Raw genomic sequence first — 18,171 nt, 5'->3', positions numbered from 1 at the left:
CGAATACATTGTAAAAACTCTTGTATGTGCAGTTTATGTCTTCAGCTATTTCAGGAAAGCAAAATAAGAAAAAATATAAATGTTCGGTTTAAATGCTTTATTCATTGAAGATCTCGAAGAAAATCAGAGAAATTATTTGCAAATTATTATTTATTTTACATGATTCGTTATTAGTAGTCATATATTTGTGTAGAAATATTTATCAATGTTCATCTTTTTGTTCATATATACTTTTAATTTCTGCACATTTTAATTGAACAATTCTATCATCTTAGAGCTAATGATAAACTGACACTAACAACGACATTTTAATTTATAAACCAAGTCTTTGCTGGAAGATCGTACTTACAGTACTCCGTGGGCTTTGATTTTCAGATTGTTGCTAAATAATTTAGAGTTATCTCCCATGAGGTAAATAAAGATTTCGGTATTCAACCGAAATGAGTGCGATCAAAGCGTGACATGTTTTCGAAACGACCGGATAGATAAAATGGGATTATGGCGAATACGAGCCAAAATGAGAATGGTGAAATATTTATAGATTCTTTATCATTAGAGGATATATTAGTAGCTTTTAATAATGCTGTCAATGAGGAACAGGCTTGGTCAGTGTGTTACCAATGTGCACAGTTTTTTCAAAACTTCGAAAGTCAATCTTTGGATGATTGTCGTTTCAAGTATCACGAATTGTATAAATATGGAAAACGTGCTTTAAAATTTAATAAGGATGGTGCTGTGTTTATAGAATATTCAGAGATTAGTCGAGGCACTGGAAAGGGTCCTCCTGGAAAGTGTAAGTTTATTTTAAATGTTTTTTTTTAATTTTTAATCATAAGGGGGTAGGAATTATGCCCTTTACCTTATGGCATCAAACTTTCATTTTACACTATACCCAGTGGCGGATCCAGAACCTTTCATAAGAGGGGGCTGCTCCAGTCATGTTTAAGCGATTCCCTATATAATAAACCTTATTTTTTTTCCACGAAAGGGGGGATGGCCGGGCCTCCCAGGGCCTCCTGGATCCGCCTATGCTACCGTTATTGTCGAATTGGATAAAAATTTACTGTAATTTGACAAAATATCCTTATTGTGATTCGTCAGAGGTCTGAAATAATTTTCGTTACAATTATTTTTGGAAAAGATTTACGTTATTTGTCAAAATCAGTCGATTTTTATTGTCTAAATAAAAGTGTACACTTTATTGTCATGTACGAAACATTACAGTTAACATCATTTGGCAATCGTTGATTTGCATAGATTATCGGGTTTCTACACATTGATATTTATGAGGGTGGTCAATATTCCTTCCTTACTGTCATTAAGTTTATGCTGAGACTACTATAACTGTTATAGTAGTCTCAGGTTTATGACATGTCAGAGAACAGATAACTTTACTCAACTAACATGTCTATATAGATGACAAATTCATTTTGCTCCATTGTAAGTAATGGAACCAAATTGTAACCCTGTAAGGATAGTTAGTAGTGGACACAAGGCTATGTCATGTACAAAAAAATGTATGACATAATGTGATAATGTCTACTTTGTACATGTACAATGTACATAATTTAAAACTAACAATAACATCAAAGGGAGAAAGTAGAAAATGGTTTATCCTTGACATTGATCATGTTGATCAAACAAATAGTTGATGATAATAATATAAATCAATATTTTTGCATCTACATGTGAATCTGAAAGATGAGGAATCACACACATGGGACAGATTTTCATTTGGACCCCTTGTTGACGGAACACAGGTAAGGGGTGCAAATGAAAGTCTTTGATATTCATTATACTATACATACATTTTGTATATCAGCACTACAAGTAAACATATTTTGTCTTTTCTTGCAGCCAGGATGTCGTTTTTATAGCTTTACTTTGTTATCTTGTATTTTGTATTTAGCAGGATATCCAGCTTTATAAGTAAACATAATGTACATGTCCATGTATGTACAATAGAAATGTAGCAACCAAATTTAAACATCTTGTAATAAGTTCATTTTCAGTTTAAAAAAAAAAAAGACGCTGGAGAAAAAAAAGGGAGGCAAAGAACAGACAAGGAAGTACAGAACAGAATTTTTGATTATATTATATTATAATGAAACTGACAGCACTGTACACATGAGGTCATGATGAGGATGTAATTTTTTATGGATAATCTATAATAGTAGCCTTTCAATAGTAATGGCATTATTTTAACTGATCTGTGTTGTTATCCCTCGTTCAATACATTTGTTGAAAGGGTAAATTTATGTAATACATGTATAAAGTGTCAGTGTGAGCAGATATGGTGTCCTATAGACAATTATTCTTGATTGTATCTTTATATTTAACCTTTACTTTTTTTCGGGGATCTGAACTTGCCTGTATTATAAACATACCCTTAGCCAAGGGGGTTCGAGGGGTTCTGACGAACCCCGTCTTGAAACCAAATAATCACTGTTAAAGTCAACGTTCTGTTCAAATTGTGACTGTTAAAGTCGAGTTCATGAGTCCAAATAACCTCCCATTGGAAATTCCTGACTACGGGCCTGATAAATGTGTATGTTGATTGTTCAGCATGTTCAGTATACTAGTGTGGTTCAAAAACTTTTATTTACATGACATGAATGGCAAAAAATCTGTCTTACTGTCAAAACTCTTACATTGCCTTGTCCTTGATCAGTGTTTTATGCTATTTGTACAAAATGTTTTAAGTTCTGAAAATCAGCCAAATTAAAGGTTTTAACTTTCTCTGTATTGTTAATTTTCAGTGATTTTAATTCATATAAGAAATTTTGTATGTCATTTAAGAAATAGAAAGTCATCATTAGACAACAGGGCTATTGAAGTATGTCGAGGTAAATCATTTTCTCAATGAAATCTGTCAATATCTGTTAACCTGACAATTCTTGCCTGACCTCACAATTATTCTATATACACCTATCATGTTAATGTGATTAATATTGTATTGTCTATAGTACATGGATCATGATCAGCGAGTCAATGAGACCTGCACTCATTAAAATCTGTCTAGACTCATCATTTTCAAAATTTGTGAGTCCAAAGACGCATCAAGATTGTAAAATGTATCGACTGAGAAAAATTATAATTATTTTATATCAAAAATTAAAAAACAGTATTAATTTGATGTCATTTTTTTGTTCTTTTTGTCATGGAGACTGAAATAATAGATTATATACAAGTGTACATATGTAGCAATAAATTTCCTCTTCTTACTGTTGACCTTGGACTCTACATGGACAAAATATGAGTCCCTAACTAGCATATACAAGTTCTTAGTGAGAACCCTGACATCTACATGTACATGTATCAAGATTATAGCGCTTGATACAGTACATGCAGTTCATTACAGTGTACATCCAAAAAGTGTAGGTGGTATTTCTGGATTTTTCCTATTGGTGACGGGTGCCTGGATAATAGACAGTCACCAGTGTATATATTGAACATTAGTTTTTATAATATAACTGTTTATCATCACTTGTTCATGTCTAATTCTTAAAGATCGTTTAACTTTAATTTCAAAATCTTTCAAGTATATGTCAATTAAGTTTTTTTACAGTCAATTTGAATTTGTTTATTTAAATAATCTTGTAAAAAGTTATCATTTGAAGATTTTATGACATATTTTATTGGCAATGAATAAAAAACTATTAAAATATTTTCAACTGATCAAAGATTCTGAAAATGTGTATATTTTAACTTAATGGGGAGAATTATATTCTTACAGTCAATGATTTGTGCAATGGACTGACGAAACTTTAATTTAATTTTTGAACGCCTACAATTTTAATTTAAAAATTTGTAATAAGGTCAATGTTTATTTTACATATTAATTTAAGTTAGAGAATAACGGAGTCATCGATAAAAATAGTTTGGAATTTTAAGACCTGCCATTCCTTCTTCACTGTCATGACTGTTATTTGTTATTTAATTATAGATATTTGAACATTTTATTATATTTCCTGTTTGATATACATGTACATGTATGAATAACTGTAAATAGCACATGTGGACAGTTTTGGTTAACACCTTCAACATGGTATAAAAATACATGTAAATAGATTACTGATGTAAATTTGTTTATGCATATCTTTCATTTTTACTACATTGTAATTTTATGCACATACAGTGCATAATTTTTTTTACATGTCAACTTTTACTTATACATGTACCTACAAAACATGTCAAGTCAATTAATATTATGTAGAATTAGATATACTTTTTGCATTGAACCTACTCTATCAATACATGAATATTAATTATTTAATTTTTGTTGTGCCAAACAACCATGACTGTTGACAACTGACTTTTTTTTATTTAAATTTGAATAATTTGTGAACTATTAAAGATTTAATTAACTTCTAAAGTTTTAAATTTAAAAAAGAAAAATACAAATACATGTAATATTAATTCCGTTCATTTCCATTAAGGAGACCATTTTATGAAATCCTTCTAGAACGTCTAGGATTTGGTCAGGTTTTAACTATATGGTGTTAATTGAACTATGGGGTTCAAAGAGTTCTCCATTGTTTGAACATGAAAAAAACAGTGTAAATATTTGTGTTTATTTTTATCTTATAAATACACTTGACACATTCTTTATGTAGTAATTTGTTAATTCTTGTCTTTGATTGATTTAAGACCATAATACTAATCCTGGGGGCCATTGTATCCCCATAAGGATTTTAGATTTTAGACTTTTATGTTTATTTGATTGGGAATTATGTTATTTGAGACCCCCTTTCTATTGTATTTGGTGATATACCTGTTAAAACATTATGTTATGTTATCTTATAATTTGTCTGATTGTGATTTAAAAAAAATCTTTTTGTGTTTTCACCTTTATTTTTACTTTTTATGTAAAATATCTTAGAGGTATTTACAAATTAACCAACTTTAATTATGCTCCGTATTGGGATAGGCATAATTATTGTGCATTTATCATATTTAAAAGAATCATCTGTAAATATTTTGTTGTTTTAAAACATGATGTCACAATATCTATTTATGGAATGTTCATTGATACTTTTGAAAGACATAATTATAGTTTGAAATTCCAGATTGAACAATTATAATTAATGTCCTCATAATTAACATATTTTTAGCTCTTTGTTTTGGTTATCCAATTTGTATGGTTACTCTAGAAAAGGAGTGACTTTTATATTGTTTTGTTACAACATTCTTAAATATTTTGAGAATTTCATATTAATTTTAAAGAAATGCATTTGGACTTTGTGTAATAACAAGTATACAAAATAAGATGTAAATATAATTAGAAAACCAGAAGTTTCCCCCACTTTGTTTATATTTTATTTTTAATGCAAATTAAGGTTTTGATATAATACATGTATGTTGGTATACTTCATGAAGACTTTACAACATGCATGAAATAAAACATTTGTACCATTTTGTCATTAATGTGTTTAAAGCTTGTTAATAGAGGCTTTGAAGTATAATTTTATCTTAAGAAGGTCAGAGTTATACATAATTTTGGTTATAAGTGGATGATAATAGACTGAATTGTCAACACGATTTGTGTGACATTTGTAAAACATGCATGTATACATGAAATTTTTCCTAGATAATACATACAACATATATATTTCTATGACAGCCATATAACATGTATAAGCTTCTAAACTTCTTGTTTTTAGAATATTTGAATGACCCTGTATTCATAGTATTAAAAGTTTTGTTAATTTTAGTATATTTTTAATATAAATTTGTGTGCCTTCGCCAAGTCGTGCAAGTGGAAGGAGCATTAAGTGTTACCCTTGTCTTATACATACAATGTACCTCCCAAAATAAGTATACATTTAGTTTGCCTCAACCAAATGTTATGGAACTTATATATATTCAATACTTATTTGTTACCACAAAACACAGATTAAGTTCAAATTTGGGTACTTGACTTTTACCTTTCATTAATTATTTTTTAAACCTTTTATAACATTATATGCATATATCCAATGGACTCATTCTCCATTTATTTTTCAAATAGAAGTTTTAAGACTATTTAGCATATATTTAATCATAGTCTTGCCTCAGTCTCTCAGTTAAAGAGGTCACAGTAGATATTATCTACACAGTTAGTAGTCCATATTTCAGACCATTTAATAATGACATGGATGAAATTGACAGTTATTGACCAGTACCTGATTGTCCTTAGGATGTTAACATAAGTGACCATTACATGATAACACATATACTACCTCAATTATCCGATTGTAATCAAATTCTTTGATGTGATAATTGTATATTCATACCTGTCACATATGAATTCACATGAGACCTTGAATTATCAGGTAGTATGAATATATTACAACCCCTACTGTGATGAATATATATGTAATTCACAAGGACAATACTATAAAATATTAAGATTTATTGAACATGTATATTTCATGTAATTAGATGTTAACATTCTCCCAATAAACACACAGGTGATTTAAACTGTCAAATCTGTAATTTTATTTTTTAATTGAATTTTAACTTTTTCGTTGATATGCTTTTAATAAAAAATATTTTTTATTATTTCTGTAATTCTGTAGACATAAAGATGGTAATGTAACAGGTTAATACACATTTTAACTGAAAAGAGCTGAATGTATGATAGCAGGGGCTGATTCAGTCATTTAAAAAATAAAAGTGGGGGGATGTTCCCAATCCAGGATAAAGGGGGGTTTCCAACTGTATGTCCCCATTCAGATGCATTGATCATTCAAAAAATGGGGGAGGGTTCCAACCCCCAGAATCCTCCTAAATCCACCACATGTTGGTAATTTTTTTCGATTATCTCTTTTAAATTACATTAAATGAAAGTGACCATTTATCTAAACTGAAGATAAATTATGGTCATTTATATTTACACAGGCTTCATTATTTTCATACAACTTTGTCTTTTTCGACCTGAAAAGGTCACTGATGACACCTGACACTAATTAGGCACACTTTGTAAAGGGACTTGAACTGTTAGACCTTTGTGACATACAAAAATAACAGTTTGACAATTTGTCACTGAAAATGTATCATCTTTGTTTATTGTTTTGTTTGTAAATATTAACAATGTCCACTACTTGTCCAGTATGAAGAGCTTAAATTATGAAGTATGAAACATTTCTGAGATATATACCTTTTCCTCACTTTGCTTTACTTATTTCCTATCCATTAAATTTGCAATCAGTTGATCAGAAAAATATATAAACTGCCACTTGAAATTTGTTTGGTCCCATTGGTATTTTGATAATGATGGATGGTTGTTTCACATCCCACATTTGTCCAGTGGCAAATTAAAAGCTTATTCAAGACAGAAAGCATGTTAAAATGAATTAAATATGGACCTTTGCTTTGTATTAGTATTTTGCAAAAGATAATTTGCGTAACTACAGCATATGTTATATTATGATTAAGATACGTTTTTTTTTTCCATGTGCATGCTACATGTACATTTCATTGAGCAACACATACTGGGGATTCATTTATTTTTATGGGGGTCTCATTGGGGGGTTCCGATTACGGATGCCGCTTACTGTTTTGTCTGATTCCTGTATCCCGCTTACACTATGTACGTAAGCAATTCTAATTTTTTTGTCATTTCCCGTTTTCCCGACACAATAATTTGACTTTCACGTGTCACGCTTACAAAAAAATCGGCAATCCCGCTTCACGCTTAGACCCCAATGAGACCCACTTTTATGGCTATCAATGTTTGTTGATTTAGGAAACTTTTCATTAAGCTGTATATTTGGTTTCAGGGTTTTGTTGAATTCTGCATAGGACAATGTAGGAGATCATAGATAATTTGTACTTTGTATAATATTTTTATTTGTGGTTTTCCTACAAGATCCACCAAATCCACCAAATATCCAACAAATTCACTACATGTCATATCAAATCTGTTCAATGCATGCAGGATGATCAAATGTTTATGAGTTTATTTATTTTTGGTATACAATTTCATCAAGCTTTGATTTCAAGAAAAGAATATCCAATTTCAAGGACTCATTGTGGTTTGTTTTCTTTTCCTCTAAATTTGTGGTTTAATTTATTATTGCTTGTCCGGTGACCTTAGGTCAGGTGAAATCAGCGTTTTACATTGACAAGTTGACAAACAGTGGTCGTTTGACTTTTAATTGTAACATAAAGTAATTACTGGCCTCACTACCCAGGTATTCATGCCTGAGGATTTAAAGGTTTGAATGTTTTATCCTTGTTTTATTGTCCAAGGCAAGCCGACTGTAAAAAGCCTAATCTTTGCCGAACCATTGTACATTGTAAAGGATCATGCTCATTTTGTCAATATTGTGTATTTGGTGTATGATGTTGTTGATACAGGTGTCTGTCTCAATGTCCCCCTCCGAGGATGGTTTACGTAAAATGCAGCTTTATATTAAAAAATAAGGTAGTGATATCTCTCTGTATATTTTGAAGTCCTTTAAATGGTTCAGAATTAAAAAAAATAGTTGCTGACTCATTGTTCATGTTGAAATTGTCTTCATTATTTTACATCTGCCAATTTGACTGGACCTTTTATTGCTGACTACATGTATATGCCTTATGGGTTTTGCTCATTGTTCAAGGACTTCCAGTGACATACAGTTGCTTACTTCCACTTAATTTGGTCTCTGGTGATAGCACTTTCTATTACAAAGAAAATAGTATATTTTCAATAGAATGTACTGTGCCGTGCACAACACTATCTAACCAAAATACATTGTATGGAAAGTGTCATTAACCGCTCAAAAGATTATAATACCAAATAAACATGGAATTTATCAAAAAAATTTAAACACAAGAAATTATGCAAATTCCATAATTAAAAATAATTCCAAGTTCAAATAATAGCCTGTTATATATATCCGTGTATATATATATAAATATATTGACAGATTATATGGTAATATCAGTGTTTAATAAAGTCCCTTTAGCAAATCAAATCACAGGTTTTCAATAAGTGTTGTTATAATGAATATCAGAAACAATTCATTTTCCTGAAGATATATTTCAGTATGCAACATTTGGTGTCAGATGTTTAATTCCCAAATGACAATTCTTTTTTTGTGTGTGCCAAATATGGCCTTTGGAATAAACCAGTTTTTAATCTGCTGATGTAAATGAAGGTTTTGAATTGTTATTTTGTTATCATAAATTTCAGTGATGTGGGGGGGGGGGGGGGGGGGGAGGGGTTCCGGGGGTTGGAACCCCCTTTTTTGGGACGATCAATGCAATTGAATGGGGACATGTAGTTGGAACATCCCCCCTTTACAGTTTAAGAATTAAGTATATATGTATACATTTCTGTGACTGTATCTTACATTAAGTTGTAGGATCCTTTACTATAGATAATTTATAATTAGCTGATCTGTAAAAACAACATCTTCATGCCTTATATATCATGTACTGTAGTATGATGCTAGATTAAAACTGACGTGGAAAGGTAACACCTGGCCACTGAAAGCTTCATTTTTATGAAGCCCAGGTGGTCGTGTGGTCAAGCGCACCGTTTACAGTGCAGCAATTTGGTGTCACGATATCTCAGTAGCATGGGTGCGAAAGCAAATTTACAGATCTAACATTGTTGGGTTGATGTTTAGACGAGTTGTATTAACTACCATATATACTTAATTTTTAAACTGTAAATTAACTATTAACTACCATATAGACAAACTGAACCCTAGATGGTTTTTGACTGTTTTAGTTTGGTCCTCTTTAGATTTTTATGCTTCCAACTATGTAATTGGTTTCCTTGTGAAAAACACAGACTTTGCTGTCATTCAATATGTTATTTGGCAACTGCAGGTGCCTTGGAAGACTGCCACTTTAATTTGAAAAGCTTGTCTTTTATCCCTATTGTACTTCTAATAGTGGCAACAATTCAACTCTATGATGTTGAAAATTCATCTTATGAAATGCATGCAACGTGTCAAGACCTCTTATTGTAGATTTTTTTTCATGAAAATATAAATTAAATAGGAATTTAAGTCCTCTTATTGTAGTTTTTTTTTTAAGAAAATATAGATTAAATAGGAATTTAAGTGGTTCATACCTGGAAAAAGTAAGTTTAAATGATTTATTTGGTTTGGTTTCTTAAACTGTTCAAACAAAAAAATAAAATTGAAACAACACTAAAAATCTTTTGGCTTTAGGTTTTCAATTGTAAGAAAAGGTGCAAATATTGAAATAAAAAAAAAATGTATTACATCAAAAGGACTGAAGAGCTGGTTCTTCTTGTAATAAGTTTTTGGCGAGCAACGAAGTAATGTAAACATGAAGTTTGACAACACACACACTATAGAAAATGTCAGCGTTTCATGTCAGATAGGGTTGACAGTTTTATGTAAAGAGATTGTTGTTTAATCTACTTAAATGTAATTAGTTGGGTAATCGAAGATTGAATACATGTATAGTAATGACTGCTTCAAATCTGGGGGCATTCTCTGTATTATGTTGTGAAAAATAAATACCCAATTTAACGATTTGGAAGATTTTCAATTTTCTTGTAATTTGAAAGAAGATTTTTTCTTCCAAATTTTTATACCCCACCTAAAGCATTATGTTTTTTGGTCTGTTTGTCTGTCTGTCTGTCTATCCCCTTTCAGGGTAAAGTTTTTGGTCAAGGTAGTTTTTGATGAAGTTGAAGTCAGATCAACTTAAAACTTAGTACACATGTTCCCTTTGATATGATCTTTCTAATTTTATGCCAAATTAGAGTTTTGACCCCAATCTCACGGTCCACTGAACATAAAAAATGATAGTGCAAGTCAGCAGGTTAAAGTTTTTGGTCAAGGTAGTTTTTGAAAATTTCAGAATTCCTAGCAAATGTCAGTGGTTCTGTATAAGCACTCCAGCTTCCTACACCAATAAAAACTGAAAGCCACGAAGTGACGCTGAAAAGTGGTGTTTAAACACCCACAATCAATCAATCAATCAATCAATCAATCAATCAATCAATCAATCCACCAATAAGAAATGGCTGCCAAGAACTGAACAGTAGTTTTGAAAGTGGCATTAAACACTATTCAAGCAATCAACTAATGCGATGTAAGATTTTCCAATGGGCGTTCAACATAAGTCGATTTATTGAAGTCTTAGAAAGATGGTTATTTTGCTTCAGAAGAGTGCTCATTTTGACTTCCTATCTTGATATAAATGATGTCCCTAACCCTTACTTTTTGGAAAAGTAGCTACCAGGTATTCTAAATAAGCACCTTTCACTCAAAGTTAAACTAATCAGATTTTGGTGAACAAAAACTTCCTGGACAGTTATCAAATGTAAATACATGTAGACACTAAGTATATTTGTACTTCACATCAGACATGTAAAAGATAAATTATTTAAATAATGGTTTTGTCCTAACATCCATGGTATTTCGTGATTCCCATCCAATACAACCTTGTTATACTCGACAGACTGATTAAATAGAATGGTTAAAAATGTCTGTAATTTTTTATGTGGGCTGTATGTATAATGTTGGAATGTTTGACTAAAATATAACTTTATAAATTAATGACAATTAAAGAATTTTTTAAAACACCAATTTGGCAGTATATCAACTTATCCTGGCTTAAGATTAAAAGTTCGGAGACTTTACCGATAAAATAAATATGAGATGTATTATATTTGTAAACATAATTGAAATTCTTTGTGAATAGAAATTAAAATGTTGGTATACTTTACTTTATATTGATTTTTAGAAGTTGTAATTTTTATTTACCAACTTTTCAATTCACTTTTTAATATTTGCTTTATATGTAGATTCTAGTATAGCACATACTATAACATCTTCCCCTAAGTTTATAAATGATATGAAATTGAAAATGTCACATTATAAATTTAATATACTTTTGCATTGATATTAACATAGAACATAACAGTCATGACTATTTGAATCAAAATATTTTATATGTTTTTGTCAAATTTTGATCATAAAGAATTGCCTTGTACAACTGTATAACGATATAAATGGTGCTCAGCTTGTTTGGTGTTGATTGATTGCTTATTGTCCAGTAGCAAATATTCTGGAATTACATAATCACATTCAACAATTATCATTAGACAATCAGATTGACTGTGAATGTGATACTCATACCTTGTTTACAGGCCCTTTTCAGAGGTACATTGTAGGTGTGGGTAAAACCAGGTTTTATGGTACCAACTACTGTAAACCAGCTTATTTTCGCGGATACTTTATTTCGCGTTTGACCCTTATTAGTCCACTTTACGGCTATTTAATTTCGCGATTTTCATATTTACTCTTTGTAAAGATCCTAGTTTTACATATTCACGATGATTAATTTTTGAGGTATTTTTTTTACTCACAAAAGTCGCGAAAATAAATCACTCGCGAAAATAAATCACTCGCGAAAATAAGTTTGTTTACAGTATTTAATAGAAACATATCTCCTTCGTGAAGTGTGGTACACATATTTGTACATATAAAAAGCAATCAAGAATCATGACTGTTCAGCAGCTACAATTAGATGTACTGAGTCTGAGTGTATAAAAAATATATTCAGTTGAACCAAGGAGGTTATATTCTAATATAACCTCCTTGGTTGAACCTAATAGCATAGCTGCAAAATAACTAATTGTCATTTGTCAAGTATGTAATAAGAAATAAAACACCAAATAAGCAATTATCTGTATGTATGCATTAAATGTTAATTTGATATATATTTTTGACTCCTTATAGACAAACTGCAATAATTGTAGCAATTTGTCAATCTTAATGGTGCGTTGGTGTGTAATTTCATTCATTCATAAGAAAAATGATTATAATAGAACACAGCTAGATGTGTCATCTTCGTGGTATTGTAGTAAAACTTGGTATTGTTCCAATATTCTGATTGTTCTTAAGGTTTAGCTTCATTACCTCATGCATAAAATATTTTGTTGCAACTATTAAGTGCAGTTGTCAGATCTGGAATGAAATTTTAGCTGACAACTGAACATTTTAAGGGAGGTCCTCTTTTTGTATAATTTTGACCATTTGTCTTGACACATTTTGTTGCATTTTCTATTTCAAAATTTGGAACAGTTAATTTACATTATAACAGAGGAATGCCGCCAAGACACCTTGTTGATGTTGTGTCATAAGGTAAAAGTCAATGATATAAAGCCCCTAGATCTAAAAAAATGTTTTTGAACACTTCCTTGAGTTAACTTTGACCCACATTCATGTAACTCAAAGATACACTAAAAATACAACATTTTAACAAGATGCTTAAAGATACTTATAGATTATAGTTCAAAAAGTGGATTTAGACCAACATTTTAAGTTTTAGATTATTCCAATCAGGCATTTTAACAAATGAACCTTTCTGATATTTTATCATTATTTTCAGAGGGTGGCGGCTGTAAGTTTGTTGGCCATCAAAAGAGACTATATAGTCCTATAGAAACATTGATAAACTAAAGAGTTTATGTAATTAATTAGGTAGCTAGAAACCATTATAGGAAATAGTTGTCTGTGACCCTCCACTTTTTTCAGTCTACCCTGTCAGTGGACAAAGTTGAGATATATACAGACATTGAATTTTTAAGTGTAACATGCAATATGTTTGATCTCCATAACTAATTCTGGATTTCTAAAATAGTCTTTTTTACACCCTCAGGTATATGTCAGAGGTTGTGAGATAGGTTGTATACTTATATTTACCTTTTAGTTCAGTAGTTGTTTGCCTGATCGTTGTATATGGAAAGAATTTTAAATATTAAAACTAATAAGTTTTCATATTGAATTTTGTCAGCATGTCAATATTGAAATATAGATATATTAATAATATCAGCAGGAATACAGTTTATGTGAAGATTTTGATGGGGATTACTTCAAAAGAAGTGTCAGAAACATTAATTTAATTTGTCTGCAGTTTAGATTGAATTAGCTATAGTCTACCAACGTTATGGATTGAACACAGCTGATTTAACTTACACATTTGATAATCAAAAAGAAGTGATGGGAATTACTTTTTCCTTTTTATGCGGAATCCGCCAAATTCTGGGCTTTCTAGATTTTATGTTGTCCTTTTTGCGTAAACCCCTGAGGGTTTACGCAGTATATATTGGACGAGTGATGTAGTCTTTCGGAACACCGGATGTTAGTCGGAACACTTCTGGTCTTTCTATGACCACCTTTCAAATACATGCGCAATAGCTATGACCACCTTTCAAATGCATGCGCAATAGCTTACAAATCTGTTGAATATGCATTAGCATCTTAAGTTGCTATAGAGATATTTTACGTATGATCTGAAATTTATTATGATATAATATTTTCTTGCACACGATTACAAGCTGCTAATATTAACCTACATGCGTAGTATTTTAATTAGTCAAACGATGTAACCAGCTGTGTTTAGATATGAGATAAGATTTCATGTAAACAATGCGCTTTATATTCTGAACGAGAATAATTAAAAATAAAATCTTTAGAAAGAGTTTTAGTAGCATTTTATTTTAGATTTTACGTTTAGTGAAGATGTACATGTTGTAAAAAGCAAGCTATTTATTTTTTTATACTGAAATTAAAGGGAAGTCTTTCATGCATATGATTAAATTTTTTTTGGTTAAATATTGCAACTTTAATAAAAAAAAAATGGTTATTAAAAATAAAATTAAATAGATATTGAATATGAAAAAATAAAATATTTTGAACGAGAACAATTAAAAATAATATCTTTAAAAAAAGTATTAGCACTTTTTGAAATTTTACGTCTAGGATAGACCAAGGACATGGAAATATAATCATAAATACGTGCCTCAAATAGGTGTAAAAACGAGGATTTAAAAAAAAATCGTTTATTGAAAATAACGTTAAAATTAATTATGAAAGTTATGTCCGTATTTATTTTCATTAATATTGCAAATTTAAAGTTATTTTCTTTGTTTAAATATTGCAACATTATTTACTTTTTTTTAATAACCTCTGAATCCTTTTCGTCATTAAAATGCGACTGATAAGTATAGATATTCAATATGAACGGGGAAAAAATAACTGTGACTGAAATCTAAATCTAAAATTTATTTAAAAAAAATACACATTTGACCATGCAGATGTAAGAAATGATACTTCAAGCAATGAAACAACGAATTAAATGTGCCACTTTAATTACGACTGATAACCTAAAAATGAATCATGCATGCATTTTTAGCAGACTTAACCAGGTCGGCGATAAGATATCGAATATAAAAAAAGATATCGGGTTTGGTGTCAATGAGACAACTATCTGCAAGAAACCAAAATAACACAGAAATACAAACTATGGGTCACCGTACGGCCTTCAACAACAGGCAAAGCACGTACCGCATAGTCGGCTATAAAAGGCCCCGAAATGACAATGTAAAACAATCAGTCAAAAAAGAAAATTAACAAAGTCCGTATCATCGTATGCGTAACTTAGTTGCTCACCAGAGGAACTTTACGCAAGCGTTTAAACACGCGTTCCATAAGTTTGAAGTACGTCGAAATGCAAAGGTATACGCTTGGTGAACGCTTTTACTTCAGGAAAATTTTAATGGAACATAAAAAAAATCATTCAGCTCAAGCGTTTGTCAAACGTATATACATGTACCTGTAAACTGCACGCACATAATATACACGCTACACGAGCGTTGAAAACGCTACAGATAAGTTTTAGACACGTTAAGGGCACATTGCATACAAAAATACTCGTCGCCTTAAAGCTTTCATTTAGGAAAAGAAGTCCGATACGGGTGAAACTTCATCAAACCTACAGAAGATATTACACCCTCTCTAACCATGCAACATGGGACTAGACATAGAAGTACAGGAACAACTCACATTAGTTTGAGCTGTACAAGATCTACAAAAATATCCCGCCTGCCTCAAAGGTGCATATAGGATCGACCATGGTCCAGCACTAATGATACAAATACCAACCAGAGTTACAATGACGTGGTAGTAAGTCTTTAAAGGCCACCGAGCGGCCTCCAAAAATGAAAAAAAACCTACTATTTAGTCGGCTATTAAATGCCCCGACCATTAAGATTTAAAAACAAAAATCAAACAAAACTAAACAGCCTTATTGATAACAAAATAATTTACGAAAACAACTTGACCGACATGAATTATGAACAACAACCACTGTACTACATGTTTCTGGCTTTAGAATGGACATTGGCACATAAACAATGTGGTGGCCATAAACCCAACCCTCCCAAATGAACCAAACCTTAAGGACAACACATCGCAAGAAAAAACTGTAAAATATCAGTTGCAATTCGCGTCTCTAAAATTATGGGTACGGTGCACAGTAATCACTTACATAAAAACAATAGACACAAATCACTGAAATAATCGCACTTACCGAAAGCTATTTCAAAGCTAGTGAACATGTAGACGAACCAGTGGACATAGACGGACTGGTAAACATGTAAACAGACGGGCGAATGTGACAGACTTATTGACAAACATTCACATATAGACAGACCTGCAGTTGGGAATGTAGGAAGACCAGGAGAAACGCTAAGGTACGCTTTACGCACACCCAATACACGCTTTAAGCTCGTTGTGCACACGATACAGATATGATTGACAGGTTGAATGCATCAAAATTACTAGCGTTTTGGTAGCGTGCATGATTTTTTTTACCTCGGCCGACGTACGTCGGATCTATACGTTGATGTGTGAAGCCGGTATTACATTATTTAAACCACTAAACAGGCAATGTCAGTTTCTAATTCTAATGCACAACAAAAGTAATATAAAACAATACATCTTTATTAAACAATTATCTAATATATATATAATGCCAAACAAGCATTTGGGTTTACGATTGCATTTCTTTTTTTAAAGAAAGCAACTTGTTACACTGTTGTATACATGTCTTGGTAATTTTTTCAATTTTTTGCCATGGCGTTATTGACTGCAGCTAAAATCATGTTGAAGAAAAATAGATTACAATGGATAGCCAAAAGAGTAATAAAACAAACAGCACAACACCAGTCAACAAAACGCTACTCAGAAAACTACAACAGTCAACAAAACACTACTCAGAAAACTACAACAGTCCACAAAACACTACTCAGAAAACTACAACAGTCCACAAAACAATACTCAGAAAACTACAATGGTCCACAAAACACTACTTAAAAAAACTACAGATTGTACCACATTTACTAGGTATATTTCTTACATGACATGCTGTCTTTAGACAATCTGATGTGGACAATGTAATGACATTATTTCTACTTTTATTTTCAGTAAAAAGGAAGAATTCAGTAACAGGAAAAGATATAAAAATAGTCACAGAAAATGATGTAAGTAGTCGCTGAGAACAGGGATATATATACATATAAATCTGCTCTGACTGAAAAGTTGGATTGAAGTTTTTATGAAGAATATCATAGGTAATGCCCCTTCAAGAAAACCTGAGTTCACCCTTGACTTTAGGGATTCAAGTCCCCTGTGTAATGGTGTATGGAATCTGTCTTTTCATCTTTTCTTTGTTTTTTTGAGGTTGGTGTCTGTTCTTTTTAACAAATGATTTGGATTGGACACTTAGGCCAAATAAAAAAGTATGTGTGGTTCCAGTTACATCTTAAAAAAAGTTAGGGTAGGTAGGTAGGGATTTTTTTATTTCATATTTTTTCTTTACATTGAGTCTATGGGAGCAACATTCTGAATTTAACAGTATTTCAAAGAAGGGACGGTAGGGTTACTGGAACCACACATATATTTTTATTTGGCCTTGGTATCTTCTTCTAGTTTGTTTTATTGAAGATAATAAACAAAAATACCATGTATGGTAATTGTTCAATAAATCAAAGATTGAAAATAGGGCTATTATTATCAATTTTAGTTATTCATAGTTAAGAGTGTGTACTAGGCATAGGATTAGGATTATCTCTTTGCTCTATGACTAAGTAACGTTCTTGGACCTTAATAAGATTATCCTGATCCAGTTATAACTAATTATAACTTATTGTGTGCAATTGGCGAATTCTAAAGATTCGCTACAGGTGCCACAAGCAGATTATTTCTTGTTGATCTCTACATGTCTATCGTTTTTCCTGTGTGACTTTCAAATACATTGTGTATTATAAATGGTTTTATTTGGAATTTAGTGAAGTACATTGTATTTCAGATGAACTTTCTGATAAAATTTTGGCATGTGTGTGACTGAAGAGATTTCGATTAGATT

General features: G+C 31.2%; 1 protein-coding gene across 3 annotated transcripts in view; it reads left to right on the top strand.

Annotated features, from left to right (window-relative positions):
• The first annotated feature begins 394 nt into the window (after positions 1–394).
• Positions 395–18,171, top strand: part of LOC139524324 (protein spire-like) — a 65,147-nt gene continuing 47,370 nt past the window's right edge. For 2 of the 3 annotated variants that reach the window (XM_071319074.1, XM_071319076.1), the window contains exons 1-2: positions 395–793; positions 17,232–17,287. In XM_071319074.1, coding sequence (XP_071175175.1) covers positions 499–793; positions 17,232–17,287 — 351 coding nt within the window. In that variant the 5' untranslated portion in view covers positions 395–498. The remainder of the gene's footprint in view (positions 794–17,231; positions 17,288–18,171) is intronic. The other variant, XM_071319077.1, reaches the window with a different exon arrangement.

Source organism: Mytilus edulis, chromosome 5 (genome assembly GCF_963676685.1).
Source record: "Mytilus edulis chromosome 5, xbMytEdul2.2, whole genome shotgun sequence".
Taxonomy (NCBI): domain Eukaryota; kingdom Metazoa; phylum Mollusca; class Bivalvia; order Mytilida; family Mytilidae; genus Mytilus; species Mytilus edulis.
The sequence above is the reverse complement of the archived record's forward strand: the minus strand, read 5'-3'. Positions and strand labels throughout refer to the sequence as shown.